Genomic DNA, 18,763 nt, shown 5'->3' on the forward strand with positions numbered 1-18,763 from the left:
TTCTCCTCTTCCTGAGCCACCATTGCGATAGGTTCTCCAGGTCACGAGAGATGCATGGCCAATAGCTTCGGCTATTGGTCCTTTTTCTCCATTCATGTCGGCTTTGCAGCCTTCTAGAGAAGATTCTAGTGAGCGCTATGTGGTGCAAGGAGGTGTGGCTACTAGTGGTGAGAAGGAAGGAGTTTCTTCTGTCCATGCTTTCAGAGATTCCTGCTAGGAGAATGGGGAGTCATCTATAGGAAAGAAGGATGCGATCAATGGAATTCCTTTTGCTTCTCTATTCTCGCCGAATGTATGGAAGAATACAGAGGGTTTTCAACTCAAGTTCATTGATCCGGTCATAGTGGGTGATCAAAAGGATGCTAATTGTCCTGCTAAAGCTGTTAGATGACAGCTTAGCAGATGGAAAAATGCTCTTGTCGGACATTTCATAGGGAAGAGACCACATTTTCATTACACTAAGGAGTTTCTTCTAAAGAAGTGGAAGATTTCAATTTTTAGGCAATGTTGAGATAAATTTGCTTGAAAGTGGTGTGTTCATCTTCAGGTTTAACTTGCAAGAGGATAGAGATAAAGTCTTGAAAGGAGGTCCATGGTATGTTCAATGTAAGCCTCTTGTTCTTCGCTCTTGGAGCAAAGAGGTATCGTTGGGGCAGATAACTTTAACCTCTATCGCGATGTGGTTTACTTTACCCAATCTTCCCTTTCAATTCTAGTCTCTGGAGGCATTAAGTGCTATTGGGCGTCCAATTTCTTTAGATGTGAGGACCAAGACATTAGAAAGATTAACTTTTGCAAGGTTGTGTGTTGAAGTTAATACTTCTGAAGAACTACCTTTTGTTGTAGCTATCAAAGATGAAGTTCACATTTTTAATCAAGAGATTAGATATGATTGGAAGCCTCCTAGATGCAATGTCTGAAATGTTTTTGGCCATTCGGTGGAACATTGTGGTGGAGCTCCGATGGTTCAACAAAATCGGAAAACAAAACTAGTTTGGAGAAAGAAGGAAGATGGTGGAGAGCCTATACTGTCAGCTGAGAATGGTGGACCTTTTTTGCACAAGAATAATGACCTGAGCAATGAATCCGGCCCTACAATTATCCAAAGTTCAAATTCAAATTTGAATTTTGAAAAAAGTGGAGTAGATAAGGAAAGATTTATTAATGGCAGATTTAGGGGTAAAAAGATTTCGAACAGAGAGGAATCGGTTACCCATGTTAATGTTTTCTCTCTCCTTGAAGGGTTGACCGAAGAGGTTCCAATTTCATTTCAAAAGAGTCCTTGGTTGAGGATGAGGAGGATGAGATTTATGAGGAAGAAGTTTTGGAAGATCAGTATATTGCTGAGGTGGATTCAAGTTTCAACTTGGTTTACTCAAATGTGTTAGCGATTGAGGAGGAGAATATTTTGGTGTGCAATAAGGATATCTCGCTAGCAAATAGGGAGGAGGATTTGGAGGAAGGTGAGTTGGCAATTATTTCATATATTATTGGCATAAATAATGGGGAATTGATGGAGAGATTTTCAAATGAGGAGAAATTTCCTCATCAAGAGACGTTGGTTCTCTCTTTGGAGAAAAGTAAGGAGTTTGATGGAAAAAAATTAGGGGAGGAAGCATAGGATTTGAATTTGGAGGACAAAGTTAGTAAAAATTCAAATTCTAATGAAGAAGTGTCTGAGGTCATGGAAAGCACCAGGGGACGAGATATTATCTCTAATTTGAACCTTATCCAGGATTCTCTTGACATTGAAGGTCGGTTGGATGATGAGGGAGCAAAGTCAACATATTTTATTAAGCAAAAGGAGGGTGACTCAGCCAAGGAAATCTCTTATACTAAACATTTGACCACAATTTTACCTTCCTCAAAAAATCTGATGGAGAATATTCTAAAAGAGACAATGTTGACGTGGCAAATGGAGAGGATAATGGTAGGTTGATTGAAGATTTGACACCCAAATCTATAGCAGACGCGACTTATTTCAAGGGAATTGAGAATCTTGTAGATTCCGTTATTTCTTCAGAGGAAGGGACAAAGTTGAATCATAGTGCAGAGGTGATAGCTCAAGTTGAATTAAACCACAGTGAGGTGACCCATCAAGATGATAATATAGAGGGTATACATTTGGATTTTTCAGAGGAATCATCAGAGTCAAATGAAGACGGTGGCCCTGAAGTCTTTAAAAACTTGACCCATCCAGTAGTGAAAAGCTTTCTACAGAAGAATCATCCCATGAAAAGTGCCCCATATTTTCTTCGCTCCCATGATTGGACTACTTAATTCTTTCTTAGCATCTTTTCCTAATTGTTAAAGCTTTTCTTTCTATATTAGATGAACTGTGTTACAGGGTTTGTCCTGTTTGATTTAAGGACCTCTCAATGTTTCTTTTGGTCTACCCAAAGAAGGTTGTAGGGGTTGCCTTAATCTGTATTTTTATATTTTTCTTTTTCCTTATTACATACAAATTATCTATTGAAAAAAAAAAAAAAAAAACTTAAAGGCAAGGCAACGCCATTCAAACAATGAACTGTTTATAGTAACACAAAATAACATATATTTCACAACTACGAAAGTGTCAACATGTAAAAGAGGGATCAACCAAATCAATTCATAGTTTTCCTTTTCCCCTGCTAAGACCAACACCCCCCTGACACTGCAGGTAAGGAAGACAATGAGGCAGAAATCCATCAAGTAAAGCCAAGAAGCAACAGAACAGCAAAAAATAAAAACTGTAACTTTTAGTCAGACAAGAGTCCTACACTGTGTCGGCAAGGAGCCCTTGTGAGCATCTGCCACAGCTTTAGCAGTGTCCGAGAGATCATTCTTCATTTGCAAGATCATGGACTCCACGCTCTCTTTATACTTTGAGATTGAATCAACCAACATTACCAGTTCACGAGCACACTTCTGTGTTTCTTCTTCAGTTTTTTCTATCACCAGCTGTAGATTTGCTTTGGAAGTCTGCACCAAAAATTCCGAGTTGATCCAAACCTGTTAATGCGTTTACAGTTCCCATCATATATCTCAGTGAAAGTGGGAAACAAGGACATACCTTCAAAAATTCTTCTGCTTCTCTTTCCACCATATCCATCTCATGCATCTCCCTCTCAATGTCTTCCACCTTTTTCTTAGCTTCCACTGCATATCTGGATTTGCAGTCATGTATTTCCTTCTTCAACATGTTCAATTGAGCTTCAACCTGAAACTTATCATTTTAAGGAATCAAGGATATCCACAGAACCAGCTCTACAAACATAATATGACTACCAATGCGATTTTTTCCGCCTTTTGGAATGAATACTGACAATTTAAAATTTGAACTAGTTTGTATCACAACTGCATCCAATCAAATAATAAGAACAACAATAACAAAGATGAAAGAAAGAACCTATATAAAACCTAGCAAACGAGAATTGATATAATGAAAAGGGCTTAAGTAACATATTGAAGTAAATGAGAAACAAACTATATCAGGACTTCCATTCCTCGGATCCAAACTTCACATTTAACAGTGAGACTCAATTTTGAGATTTACAAGACTTTCATATATTTCCAGATTTCTGGGACACTTCAATAGAGTGCAGTTCCATTGCTTTAGTATTGTTCAAAAATTATCAATCATTCCAGAACCTATAAGGGCAGGTAATATGGCAGCTCAAAAGTTAATACACATTTCCACCTCTAACACAAACAAGACAGCATTTAGAACAACTGCTAAGTGCAACTCTTAAGGTTGCAATAATCATGTAGCAGTTTGCCAGAACAGCATGGGTAAGCAATTTTTTTAATTCAAGGGTAGAAATGCCATAAATTGTCATTGACTTGATTGCTGGGTCCATGTTGAGACATATTAAGAGTATGACGGACCAATTTGGATCAGGAATTCAATCACCCATTCACAATAACAGCATTATGACAGATCAGCTTGTGTGGCAGCCGCCTTTACAAAAATATCAGAGAATCTTACACTTGCAATTATTGGTCCCAAAATATATATAAACTGCGTATGCAATAAAGTGGCTGAAATAATCCAAAAACATATTCGCCATATGTGAAATTGTTAGTGAAGATAAATAGCTCGAATTTTAATAAAAAAGAAAGAAAGATCCAGTTTTCACAAGGATTGTCCAACACTGACCCTTATGTGTGCGTTGGTACAAGCCCAACATCATTATGGCAACGCATTGGTAACTGTTAAAAAATAAATACAGGAGAAATGCATGGTATTGTAGTTTCAAAGAGTTCCAAAATACCTACTTCATCAACTCTGGACTGGAGCGCTGCAAGACGGTTTCTTTTTGACTCAAGCTTAGAATCATTGTCTATTGACTGTTGCTGAAGCGAAATCAACTCCTCCAACTTTGTAACAGAGCTTTTATTTATGCTATCAATTAACGAAGTGAGTGCAGGCTTAATTTTGGATTTGTAGTCGATCCCTAATACTTCAGCAGGTGTTGATCCTTTGGCATTAAGCACATATTGAAAATCATTTCCAAGCTTTAACCTGTAAACAATAAAAAGGAGAAAGTTAAATGGAATCAATAAGTGTGATATGATGTACACCTGAAATGGGTAATGAAAATACCAAAAAAGGAAAAGAAAGAAAACAACTAACAAACAATAAGAAGGTTCCCAAAGAAGACTCTATCATCTGTAGAATTTTAGTGTACATAGACTGTCACATAACCATGGTAGGGAAAGGAAAAGAAATAGTTAGTGTTAAGTTCCTCACCAGGAATCTGTATATGAAAGATTAATGAGGTCAACCACCAGTGCATTTCTTCACACCAAAAATATCTATATATATATATATATATATTTATAAGAAAAAAAAAATAGAAGCAATAGTGAAACAGTAAGCATTAACAGAGACAAAAATTAAATGCACCCCTAATAGATTTATTCTATAGAATCATTATAACCAACCAATGAACATACAATAATAAACAAGAGACAAATTACATTACTCATCTCACCCAAGTGCTTGCAAAGCCCGATTGTAAAACCATTTGCTTAAGGCAAACCATTCAATTTTGTCATAGGCTTTATATAGATCAAGTTTTAGGGTCATCGAGCCAAGTTTGCTCTTTGTGTACCTCATTGGTGTAAATTTTCATGGACCACTTATAAATTGTAAGATATCGTTCCAGAAGGTACAAAAGCACTTTAGAAAGGATTGATTCAGTTGCCAAGTAAAGTCTTTAACCTATTAGCTAGAAATTCTGCTATGACTTCGAAAATTATTGAACAAAGACTAATACGTCGGGATCAACTGATGTCCTCTAGGTTGTTTTGGTTTAGAAGTTGAATCCTGGGTTTATATGTAGAACTGACATACAGAAAGCTGATGTGGTACAGAGTTCTAGAAGCAAAAATCTTCTGGAACCACAGAGTTCTAGAAGCAACATTCTTCTGGAACTACACTAATATTCCAGGATCTATAAGAACTCGATATCAACAGATTGCAGAAAAATAAGATATCCCAAATAACTCGCAGTCCAATAATCTGATCAGTTGAGATACTCAGGTCCAGCACAGCAGGAATTCAGATCTATCAAACAATAATAGGAATATAGAATCTTTAGTAGAGAGAACAGAATATAATGATAATATGTTAGCATGGAAATCAAGTGAAGATCTAGCACTAAGGAGTCACAGAAGAATCTGATGAACAGAACTGATAAAGTGATCAATAATAATGTTAACAGATTTATTGGCGACCAGATTTGAGAACTAAAATTCCGATCAGCAATGAAAGTTGCATATCTATCAAATTGATGTTAGAATTAGAGAGAGAGAGAGAGAGAGAGAGAGAGAGAGAAGAAGAAGAAACAATATGAGAAATTTAAATGATGTACACCTGAAATGGGGTAATGGAAATACTAAAAAAAGGGAAAAGAAAGAAAACAACTAACAAACAATAACGTTCCCAAAGATGAATCGATTATGGGTATAATTTTAGTGTACATAGACTGTCACATAACCATGGTAGGGAAAGGAAAAGAAATAATTAGTGTTAAAAGTCCCTCACCAGGAATCTGTATATGAAAGATTAATGAGGCCAATCACCAGTGCATTTATTCACACTAATATATATATATATATATATATTAAGAAAAAAAATAGAAGCAATAGCGAAACAGAATTAAGAGAGAAAAAAGATTAAATGCACAGAATCATTATAACCGATCAATGAACATACAATCATAAACAAGAGTCAACAATAAACTTGTAACTGGATCCAAAATGAAAACTTTACACCCCCCCCCCACACCAAGGAAAAATCTCCAAGTCCACTTGTCTTTAAAATCAGTGTTAGAATTTGCTTTTTGCCAGTGTAAGCCAATGAATGCAAGAAACAGCAGAAAAATTATAATAATGAAGCTCTGGTAGAGTTCACCATCTATGTTCATCTAATCTAAACACCAGTTAGATTATTGAGGACCCTATCTAAAATGCTTCACATTTAATGCTTGATTTTCACTGGCAGGCACTATAAATTTAGTCAAAGTGAATGTTATCACTGAAAAACTTGACCCCAAACTTAAGAGATTTCATGTATACCAAAGGACAAAATAGTTCATGGGAATTACTATAAATCAGAATTTCGAATTCTATCACTCATATAAACTGGAAATTAAACAATCACAAATCAGAGTAAAACAAATAAACTGTGAGAACAATCCAAATTGGTATGCAAGAGATAACAATAAGGGGAAATTTTCACCTCCTAAGAGCCTGGTTGCATTCGATTGAAAGACTCTCAAGCTCCTTAAATTTATGCCCCAGCGCAGCATCAAGATCCCACGACTTCTCCTCCCACACATTCCTCGAAGCCTCTGCCTCCGCAATATCCCTCTCCACAGCCTGTAACTCCCTTTTCATCCTCTCCGCATCCCTGGCATTCACAGTCTGCGAATCGATACTCTTCTTCAACTCCTCATTCTCCTCACAAATCCTCTGATTCTCCCTAATCTTTGTCTCCAATTCCTTCTCCTTCTCCTTCAAAGCCGCCTCCACCAGCAAAATCCCATTCGAAATCTCCTCAATAATAGTATGAAACTTCTGAACATCCTTCTCCAACACAGACTTATCCTTCTCTCGCTGTTCACTCGCGGATGGCGCAGTCCTCAGGGCTTCAATCTCGGCCGCGAGATTCACGACCTCTCCCTCCATTAACCTAACCTTCTCGGCAGCCGCATTTTTCTCCTGCTCCATCTTCTCCGTGAACTCGTGGTCCAGATCATCAACGGCATCGTCTTCACCACGGATATAGAGGGAGTAACTGTTGAGCGCATAGAGAAGGAGCTTGTTGTCACGTAGAAAATTGTTAGTGTTGGTTTCTGATGAGGAGATATGATCGCCGTAGAGAGCGACCTGGACGAGCCAGTGGATGACGGCAAGGAGGGAGGGCCAAGTGTGAGGGGTACCGGGGGCTTTGAGAGCGGATTTGTTGAGTTTGATGGGGCAATTTAGGTGCTTGAGTAGGAGAGGGAGGTCTTCTTCGAGCTTGTTGAGATCGGGCCAATCGAGGCGGTGGCAGAGGAAACGGAGGGTTTCGGTGATGTCTTTGGCGGAGGGGAGCGGGGGGCGGAGGGAGATAGGGAAGGAGTGGGAGGCGAGATAGGTGTTGATGGTGCGTATGGCGTTAGATTGGTAGGAGCGGTCGTTAATGGGAATGGAAGAGGCGGCGCGAGTGATACCGGATGAGGAAAAGGAAGGGCGGCTGCTGCCGAAGCTTGCGTCAGAGTCTCTGCTGTCGCGGTGACTAGTGGTGGATGTGAACTGTCGAGGGTCGACGGAGGGTCGCTCGGGTATGGAGTCCTTCGGCCTTCGTCTTCCCCCTCTCATCTCTCTCTCTCTCTCTCTCTCTCTCTCTCTCTGTCACACACTCACAGGTATGGAGACTCCTGCTTGCACAGCCCGCCGTTCTTACTTCCCGCTTATTTCGTTCTATCTTTTTTTTTTGGTTGAAATTCCCGCTTATTTCACTCATTTTAATTTTCCAAATTTCTATTTCTTTGGAAAGGTTTTGGTTTAAAAATGGGGCAGCAGTTCGTCAACTTTATTGAATGACACGTGGTGGGGCTTGAAACTGATTCGGTATAAAAAATGTTCTTTTTTTTTTTTTTTTTTTTTGTAATTTATAGTGCCATGCACAATTATAAGATTACCCCCTTTATTTCACCAAATTATAACTCAGACCCCTTACCATCAGTCACCGTTAAGGAATATACCTTATATACTGATATCAACAATTATATTTTATTTTAATTACCAAAATATCCTTATTAAAAAGTACCTAAAATATCCTTGTATTAAGTTACTAACCCATTCCAATGCCTAATTTACTGTTCTCCCAAATCGTGGGATTTAGACCACCGACGATCGTTTAGAGCAATGGCGGCGATCACTGCGTTTCTCATTGTAAGGCACCAAAGCCTGTTTCTGAGTGGCAACACTACTAATCTTGGTATTCTTCTCAAGCAGGGGGCGATTACAAACACCTGTGTACTTTTGGAGGAAAAATAAGAAAATTTCGACGAGTAAGAGGATACAAGCAGCAGCAGTTCCGACGGCCTTAGCAATAATGTGATCAAAAGAACTTGAAGACGATGTATGTGAGTTTGGGAGTGGCAGGTTAGGATTCTTACAATAAATGTTTGAAGTAGAAATAAAGTTTCGATATCTTGAGGGGATTTTAGCTCAAAAATAAGAGAAGGGAAGAAGGGAGAGAATGAGAGAAATTAGGAAGAAGAAGATGTGACCTCTCCTTAATTCCCATCCTTGAGAGCAACAACAAACACATAAAGAGTTGCAAAAGCAGGGAAGCTGTTGAAATTTTCTGTAGTTCTGGAACCGAAGTCGTCAATTTCTCATCATGCGTGCGGTGGGTTGTGAGTCGGTGGTGGCCTTAGCCCATCTGGTCTTTGGAACCTAGTGCCTAGTGGGCTCCATTTGCTTATCGTGAGAGGATTTTATATTGATTTAGGGATGTTTGTTTATCTAACGTCTCTCCTAGCTTGGGTTGTTGATCAGTTTATTTTTGGTAGTGAGAGAGAGTGTGGAAGAACAGAGAAAAATCATAAGAACAAATAACATAGAAAAATCAAGAAAATTAAAAATAAAAATCAAATGGAATAACAGAGAAAAATCATAAAAAAAAAAACTTAGCTCTACTTCTACCAACAATGGAAAGAGCAGCACTCGTCGGCGACGAATGTAACAATACTCGACTGGGACTGATGGAGCTAAACTCGGCTGAGACGGTTTCAGATGAACTCGCAGGTATGGAGAGAAGGAGAGAAGGAGATAAGGAAAGAATAAGAAAAGGGGATAATGGAATGGGAGAGCCGATGAGAAAGAGAGGGGTATTTTTTGGATAATGAAAATGAGTTATATATTAGTCCTTTGCTCATAAGGGTTAAAGAGTCATTTCATAGCATCATTTAATAGAGACTGACGACTGGGGGTCTGAATGTAATTTAGTATTTAACAGGGGGTGTTCATATAATATTGGCATTCTCTAGGGGTGGCATTGTAAATTACAAATGTTTTTTTTTTTTTATAATACAAAATATGCCTTAGGCTGTGTTTGGTTGCCAAGATAAAAAAAGAAAAGAAAAGAAAAATAAATAAATAAAAGTATAAAAATTATATTTTTTTCCTTGGTTTAATAAAATCTCTTTATGCTCGATATGTATTCAATCAAAAGAATAACTTTATTGGATTTCAAAATTTACCTTACAAATTGTGAAGTTTTTTTTTGCTGTCAAAAAGCAACATTGAATACTCACTTTTTCTCACAAACAAAGCCATAAAAGGGTACGTGGAATTATGAGATTTTTTTTTGTAGAATGTGGAATGATGAGATTATAGGTCTTACAGACTGTTTCCATGCTTGATAGAGTTGCGAAACTAATGAAGGGAGATAAAGCAAAGAGTGCAAAATCTCCCCTCCCCCAACTGATACTAATATGGCTTCATATAGCTGTCCTCACTTGTCATCTTTGTTCCTATATTATTATAGAATAAAAAGAGGGAAATAAGTGAGTAGGATGTGGGGAGGGAAGAGAGATGTATGATATCCCAAACATAGTTAGCTATTAAGGAAAAGTCAAAAATATAATAAGTTTTAAAAATAAAACCAACCAATAAAGATTCCAAACATAATATTTGAAACATGAAGTACTTTTGTATCTAAATAATAATAATAATAATAATAATAATAAGGTACTCTAAAAGTAATTTTCTTAAATATGGATCTCTTAACTGTAATTTACGATTAGATATATAATTAAAGGTGCTTCCTGTTGTTGTTTTCATCGTTGCCAGATTGGTGAATTGAGAAGTTATGTAACCTTCTTTGGATTGCCCTTTGTCTTAATGCAAAAAGTAATTTAAATAATGATAAAAGGGCTTTCACAATAATTTGAAACTGACTTATTATTATGTCATTTTCATGAGTGGTTAATGGCTTATATGTTTTTCAAGTATATATGTAAAATAAAGAGATCATAACTCATTGATGGAAAAAATGTGTGATATTAAAAACACAAACAAGCAAAATTATAATTTATTTTTCACCTACCTTGGTTACAAGTTACAACAATATTTTCTTTTTAACTTAAAGAGAAAAAAATAAATTATATTATGCCCTCATTAAGAAGTGGGTCAACACATGCTATGCTTTATTGCCTCATGGAAGAGTAATATAAAAATTATGAACATCCGATGATTAGAAAACAATGTACATGTGATTTATCATAACTTAAATTTCAAATCCGGATTCAATATATTATCTCATATGTAGGGGATACCTCCCCGTGTCTGTCCATGCACCCAACTACCGTCCTATGATTTTTTTTTTTTTTTCTGTTGTCATTTGGCAAACTTGGATTAGACTAAAACTTGATAGACAAAAATAGGACCTTAGGATCCACCTACACACAAAATTTCATCCCCACAATTGCATGGTAGTTTTTAGATGGTGGGCTATTCTACCTACAGGGAGGACGTGTTGAGCCCCTTCCCAAAAATTAAGACGCAAAGTTAAACTATTGGTTTCACCTAAATACTTACTTTACAATACATGATCCCAATTGTAAAGATACTAAAATCGTTATATCGTAGATTCAATATATTTTGAGGAGATAAAACTGCCAAAGGCATAGTCTGTATGTATGGAAAATTTTAATCACTATTCTAAACTGTATTTAAGATTACAAACAATCCCATATATAAACTACTAATTAAACCATCCCTACCCAATAAATTAAAGTTTGTAACCTTCCCTAAAACTATTAAATACAATAACTACCCTTTAAGATGTTGTAATCTTCCTCATACCAATGCTCAACGGTGATCTCTCTCTCTCTCTCTCTCCATCTCTAATCTTGAACTTATCAAGAGCAGCATAAACTAGATTGAATTTGGTTTGTTTATTTCGTCCGTGAATCCTTCAAAGAAATCTTCTAATCCAACTCAAAACCCTCTCTCTCTCTCTCTCTCTCTCTAGGTGAAAATACTAACAATCCATTTCATATTTTTTAATCTTGAATATTTCTTTGACTTTCTTTAATCTACTTAATATCAAGAAATGGTTGGATTATACAGAATTACAAAAATCATTCACCAAATTATATAGGGTCTAAATATTGGGATTAGATTATACAAAATCAAGATGCATATTATCAAATTACTACAAAAGGCATCATAGGTAAATCACAAACCACCATTATGATAAGAGCAGATCAGGTTCACGTACGAGAACATTCTCGTACGTCCCTGGTCCGTGGATTTGGAATCCGCTTTCTCTCTCTTCATTTAATAGATTTCAAACCCAACGATCAGGGACGTACGAGAACATTCTTGTACGTGAACCTGATATGTTCTCCATCATGATAAGGCTAATGATGAAATTAAAGCTGATCACAAACCATCATCACTCAAGTATCGTAAGTTAATGCCCATCGTGTCTATATCTCTCTTCTCCCTTTAAAATGATCCTTTTCCCTCTTATATGATGTCGTGTCCCACACCCATTAGTGCCACCAAGTATCTATTTTTTTGTTGAGGTAAAGTGTATCCATCTATCCCTCTCCCAATATTAATTTCCTATCAGCGGGATTCAGTCTTCAGTCTTAAATCTTAACTATGGACCCCTACATTTATTTAATCACAACCTATATCTCAAACCCTCAAAAGCTAATTGAAATCTGAGTCATTGATGGCTCAATTCAGCTCACACTGTATTCTTTGTATGTTCACCATCTAACTCCCAATTGAAAACAAAAGTCATCGCTTCCAAAAGTTGCGTGAAAGAATATTCCCCAAATCCGAATATAATTTAAATTAAGATTTTAAATATTTTTTTGGAAAAACTACCATATACCACTCAGCAATCCCTGTCATTGACCTTATACGAAGCCACGTTCATCCATCTACAGAATCTCTCTTTCTAAGAACCATCAGATTAGGATAAATTTCCAAACAAATAAACCGCTTATTTTACAGCATTGGATTAGAATAAACAGTGGGACCAAGGAAGTTATAAATCGGCCTCACGTAAGGTCGGTCTCATCGAAATCACGTTTCCCCCCATCCCCTCCGAAATGAGATCATGTCGTACCATGTGCAATACTTTTTTTCTTGGGAAAATTACATGATTACCCACTTTTAGGTTTCTCTTTATAAAATTACTCATCAAAAGTTTTAATTAACAAAAATATCTAAAATTTGGTTTATTTTTACAAAATTACCCACCTAAAGTTTAAGTTAACAAAAATACCTAAAATTGAGTTTGAGTTTACAAAACTACCCACTCAAAGTTTTAATTAAAAAAAAAAAATATAGACTATATGTGGAAGACGAAGAATCATTATTTTGGGTAATTTTGTAAACCTAAATGGGATTTTGGGTATTTTTATTAACTGAAATTTTGGGTGGATAATTTTATAAATCTAAATATAATTTGGGGTATTTTTGTTAACTAAAACTTTTTGTAAATACTTTTATGAAGGAAAACCCAAAAATGGGTAATCATGTAATTCTTCCCTTTTTTTCTTTTTGTTTTACTTTCTCTCTCTAAAATACAACCTGTTAAGTATTTCCATTCGTCGTCATGGTGGCGTTAGTATTACTCGATCCATCCGATTTTCTCTCTCTTCATTCGTTTTCTCTTTATTGTTTTTTGTTCCATTTTAATCGAAAACCAGTAACCACGCAACCTTCGCGCGACACAGGGGAAGATCGAAATCGAAGGCTGTATCTCCCGCCCCTAACTCCCGTCCTTGTTCTCACCGCCGAGAATCTCGAATCCTCCCTCCTGCCCAAACCCTAACGTTCTCTCTTACTTTCTCTCTCTGAAATTTAGCTATCAAATCCATATCCATCGCCTTCGCCATCGCCATCGCCATCGCCATCGCCATCGCCATCGCCATCGCTGCGCAATTTCTGATGAACAGCCGCCGGGTACTGTACTTTGATTTCATTTCATTTTTTCTTTTGATTTACCGTCTACGGTTTTATCAGCATTTCGAAGATTTCTTTGAAAGTTGGAATATTGAACGTTGAATTGAATTGAATCCATCTCGTGATGCTTTTATCTTTTTAATGGGCTTTATTAGGCTTTTTAGGTTGAAGCTCCGTGACGATTGAGTAAAGTTTGAATGCTTCTGGCTTTCTTCTCGAGTTCTCTATAATTTGGATAATTTGGGGTTTTTAATCTGAATGGCAGTTGTTTAAAGAAAAGTAAAAGTTTGGTTTACGTGATCTTGATTTAATTGTTATATTTTACAAGTTTTCCCCGTGGAATCTGGGCCATTAACAGGCGAATCTGTGAGTTGCTTCTTCTTCTTGCTTTCCTGCTTATTAAACTATTTCTGTTCTTTATCTTTCAAAACTGTATATCCTTGTGGTTGTAATTGGAACTTGGTGATCTGGGGTCTTGTTTCCTGAAGGAATGCTATAATGAGTGCACTTTGATTTCTGTAACTAGCTTGTATTGGATCTGAGATTGGGTCGAAGTGTGAGGTAGGTGAGGTTTCTAGTTGGTTGATTTAGTTACAAGTTCAACTGCAGAAGAATTACAATTCTAGTCCTATTTTCAGTTTAGTTTTGAGTTACTTTTTTTTATTCAATTGGTGCTGTTATGGTACTTTTTCACATGATGGTCTATGTTTGGTTTGGTCAGTGGTGCAGTTCATTGAAGAGGTAGGTCTGCCACTTGTTAGAAGTCATTGTGTTGGCTTCTGGTTCGTTCAAAAAATGGATCATATCCTTTGTTATTCTTTCAATCTGTCTCCCATCATCCCCCTCCCCCCACCCTCAAACAAAAAAAAAAAGAAGTAAATTTTCAACAAATTGGTTCTGAATCTTCTGAAATGGTCATTTTATCTGAACAGTGTAATCCTTGTTAAGTGCTAAGAGGGAGACGCATTGGTGCATTTGTTATTTAAGACCAGATCATGACATCTTGTTTGCAGTTTCACACTGCTTTCTTTTGGAGTTTGTTCTTTCTTCCTTTTGTGGCCTGTGAGTTGGTGAGGAATGGGAAACGATTGATGGCGCTTCACAATTTTCCATTTGGACTTCTAAACAAATCTTCTGTAAAACCTTATACTAGGAACTGGAGAGCCAATTCATTACATTTTGTCTTTAATAGGTATTAGCCATTTTCAGACCTAGAATCTAAGTGGAATCTAGTGGTACGGCTAATTTTGGTTTGATTTATGAACCTACAAGAGAACTTTCTCAATCTCTTTCCCTCTGGTAAGTTGCTAAGGAAACTGTTGTTTTAACTGCTAAGACTAGCAACAATTGATTCTTTATTTGTATAATATTAACAATTTTAGGACACAAATACGTAACTAACTGGTACTAATTGGATTTGCAATTGCTGTAGTAATATAAATGAAACATAATATATGGGGTCTCTCTTATCAAGTATCCCATAGATGAATGCCAATGGTGCTGTTTTTGTGACAAATTTACTCTACTGAAGTATTGGTTGACAGGAAATTCCATCTTGAAACAAAATTTGTATAAGATTTATTGTTAAGAGCCACAGAAGTAACTTTGATTTGTTTGTCTTTAGCAAGGCTTATTTATTCCACATTTATATTTCTTCATTTCATATCATTGCATATATTAAATTGATTGTTGATAGTTTTTAAATAAACGTTCTGAAAAATGCTAAATAATTTGGAATTGCACATTTAAGCTCTGTTTAGCATGATCACCATCATGTTGGCAAAGACTAGTTGGTTCACTGCTTGGAACTGTCTTATTGTGTGAATAATCATTTGCCCTGTATGAAAAGGTAACCTACCTATTCTTCAGGATAGTGTTGAGGCTGAGACCTTGTTCTATCTAAAACCTTGTCATCTTCCAAAGGAGGTCGGACCCCTAAAACTGTTGAAGTAAAATTGCACCACAGGCAATGACGTGATAGAAATTTTTGTTCTTGTTGTATTCTCCTTCAATCTGCAATACGAGTTAAAACATTTCCTTGGCTGTTGCTCTTGTGGATTGTTCTTCTCTTAGTGAGGTCATTTCTTCCTTCTTTTTTTTTCGTAAAAAAGGTTAAATTCAGGATGTTGTAGCCGGTTTGTTGAGTCTTTGATAATAAGATATGAATGGTACAAAATTGACAAAAATGTAACAAAAAAAAAGCGAAATATTTCGGTTTCGATGGGCCTCAAAACAAAATGACACGCAAAATATAAATAATACAACATTTAGTCGAAATGAGCAAAACAAATTGATTGAAATGTCAAAATTTTGGCCAAAATAATTGAAATGTCAAATTCTTTCTCAGATAAATTACAAAATTCTGAATCAATATGAGTCTCAATTGGAGAAATTAGGGAAATCTTTCAAAATTGCTAGAACACTTGGAAACAACCTGTCACTTGCCCCTCCCAGACCCTGCAGTAGCGGGAGCCTCATGCACTGGGTTGGTCTTTCAAAATTGATAGAACACTTCAAATTTCTTCAAAAACTTACAGATCATAGAGGATTTAAACCTCTCCAAACTCATCTAAGCTCTCACAACAAGATTGCTAAGAGATATTTGGTTTGAAACTTTAAGAAAGAGATGTTCCTAAATCTTTCCATCTTGGTTCAATTTTTAGCTAGGTTATCCAATGGAAAAGATACAGTATTTTATGCTATACAGCAGCAACCTAAGCTGAATCCAAACTGCTTTTTTTTTTTTCAATTTATTAATTCAAACATTATAATCATGCTTACATAAGAAATCTGTGATGTTTAATGGCAAAATTCTACCTTTTTCTGGTTTTGGGCCAGGTTGAAATGGCCACCGGAATTGAAATCTTGAACCTTGACTACAATGTGTCAGACACTATCATGCCAACAAACATAGGGGATTTCTTGCATGTTGCCTCCGTTTGCCGGGTCTTTCTTAATCAAGTTATTTTCTGTAATTTCATAACCTTCAGTAGGAAGAAAAGTGAATGACCCAATTCTGGATTATCTTCTGGAATCATTTAACTGTCAGAAGTGAGTGAATGTTCATGCTATCAAACATTTGATTCTTTCCCCTTCCCTCTCAGTTTTCTTTTTATTTCTTTTTGATTCCTTCTATGAGTTACATTGTTTTGGAGGTGTTCTCCTTGGGTGGTAGTCTGGCTATGGTTGGTGGGTGGGTGGTGTGGTGGTGTTTCGTGGTGTGCTAGTGGTGGATTGGTACCGCTTGTTTTTCCTCCTCCTTTGTTACCAATCAAAAAAATAGGAAAAAGGGGGGAGAGAGATAGAGAGAGATCTATTTGTTGCACTTTCATATACGTATTAGGAAACAAGACAACTGTGCCTTTTCTAATATATTTTTTTTCTGACCTGCTCTTTTGCTTTATGTGATTTTCTCTTTTACATGATATTTCATTCTTATTTTGTTTTTTTTCTTCTCAGCTATACTTTTACAGTCTTGACTTAGTCTATCGACAAAGTTTTATATCATATATCTACTGCTGTGTCCTCGTGCCTAGGTTTTGGGGAGGTATCTGTGTCCTACATTCCATGTCCACAAGCGACACTTGTGACAGTCTCCACACATGTTGGATATGTTTGTACTTAACAAGTTTAACCGCCTGTGAAAATTAATGGGATGCTTTGCTCCAATTGGGTCCCATACCATGCAGTGTTCCCACTTGAAAATTGATTCCCTTATGCGTGTTCAACTTAATTGAAGCCCGTCCTTAAGTTTCTGTTTTGTGTCAAAGGTTCAAATTAGCTTTGATGGACTTCATATATATATATATATATTTTATGCCCATTGTTGAAGTATTTTATTTAACCAGACAGGTGCTTCATATTGCTTCCTTGAATATCTCACTTTCTTGGATGCCAATATCAGTCAATCGAAGGTGGATGATCTGTCAGAATATGAGATTCATAGGGTGCAGTATATTAGGGGTTTTTACTTTATTTTTAGTTGCTTGATCTTTCCCCATCTATCTCTCAGCTTTTCTTCTCTTAAAATATGTGATTCATGAAAGAAAAGGAAGTGTGGTATGTGGTCATGGTTACTTTGTTAAGAAATCTTGTTAGGTGGTTAGAAAATTTAGCTTGTAGAAAGGCTTCATACCATTTCAGTCCAGGCAATTCTAGAATAACTGGAACTGTCATGGCTGATGTGTTTCAGGGCAGGATTTTTTGTGATGTTCCATCTCTTCTGAGGAGCTGTATGCATGCAAGATATGTGATTTTGCATGTTTATGTGCCTTAAAAACCACAAGTGATCTCGTTCGTTTGAGGGGCAGTTAACTGCACTGGGTGTGTGTTTGTGTGTTGAAAACTGACTGTTTCTGGTAAGTGATATGCTACAAGGCCTATGCAGTCTTAGTGACTGTACAGACGACCATTTTAGAGGGTTCCTGTATTGTCTTCCCACTTGGCTGGTCGGTGGCCTAGTTGAGGTTTATTCACACCCATGTTGGAGGGCTTGTCCCTCGGGGTGTAAATGGATAGCTGAAAATCCGTATTCAATCCGTGTTCGAGTCCGTTTAGGGGTTTCCAAATCCATAATTATTGTTTCTGAACAATATCCAAATCCGTCCGAAAGATAATCGGATTTGGATATTTCCATTTCGGATCAGATAATATTCAGCTAATTTACTATCCGATTGTAAAATGTGATTAATTTAATATTTTTTTAAAACATATTATATATTATATATTACCCTTATTATAAACTCTTTTATAAGGATATTTTGGTAATGTACCTAATCCTAAAGTCCTAACCCAAACCCTAACCATAAGTCCATAACCCTAATGAATAGGAGACTAAGATTGCACTGGGTAGTAGAGCATTACCTTCAGATTATGAATGTAGGGTTGGCACTCATTGCAATGGGATTCATGCTCTACCTTGTCCTATGATGAAATGTAGGGTTGGTACTCATTGCAGTTGCGATATTCTGGAATGAATTTTGTGTTACTTTTTTGGGTTAATTACTTGGTCACCCCTTGTATTAGCTGGATTGCTTGACACCCCAAAAGTTATGAAAAGTTTACTTGAAGCCCCATGAACCTGATGGTGTTAGTGATTGAATGAAAAGACCATTTACCCTCATGAGGTAAACAATTTTTATTTTTAAAATTAAAGATAGAAAGGGAATCTCCCACATCCATCTGCATCAACACCTTCACAACCATTGGATGAAGGGAAAAAGATCTCAGCCGTTCAATGTGGCCACCCCTTGCATTTCTCTCCCTCAACCGCCACACCACTCTCTCTCTC

The 18,763-nt window shown here is 36.6% G+C and overlaps 1 protein-coding gene across 1 annotated transcript; it reads right to left on the reverse strand.

The window, feature by feature from the left end:
• Positions 1-2,514: 2,514 nt before the first annotated feature.
• On the reverse strand, positions 2,515-7,964 carry LOC122075610 (kinetochore protein NDC80 homolog). The gene is made up of 5 exons (XM_042640692.1): positions 6,728-7,964; positions 4,258-4,504; positions 3,053-3,199; positions 2,760-2,961; positions 2,515-2,653 (listed from the first exon to the last, which is right to left on the reverse strand). The coding sequence occupies exons 1-5, from the start codon at positions 7,849-7,851 to the stop codon at positions 2,631-2,633; spliced, it is 1,743 nt and encodes a 580-aa protein (XP_042496626.1). The 5' UTR covers positions 7,852-7,964; the 3' UTR covers positions 2,515-2,630.
• Positions 7,965-18,763: the final 10,799 nt, after the last annotated feature.

This window comes from Macadamia integrifolia, chromosome 4 (genome assembly GCF_013358625.1).
Source record: "Macadamia integrifolia cultivar HAES 741 chromosome 4, SCU_Mint_v3, whole genome shotgun sequence".
Lineage (NCBI taxonomy): Eukaryota > Viridiplantae > Streptophyta > Magnoliopsida > Proteales > Proteaceae > Macadamia > Macadamia integrifolia.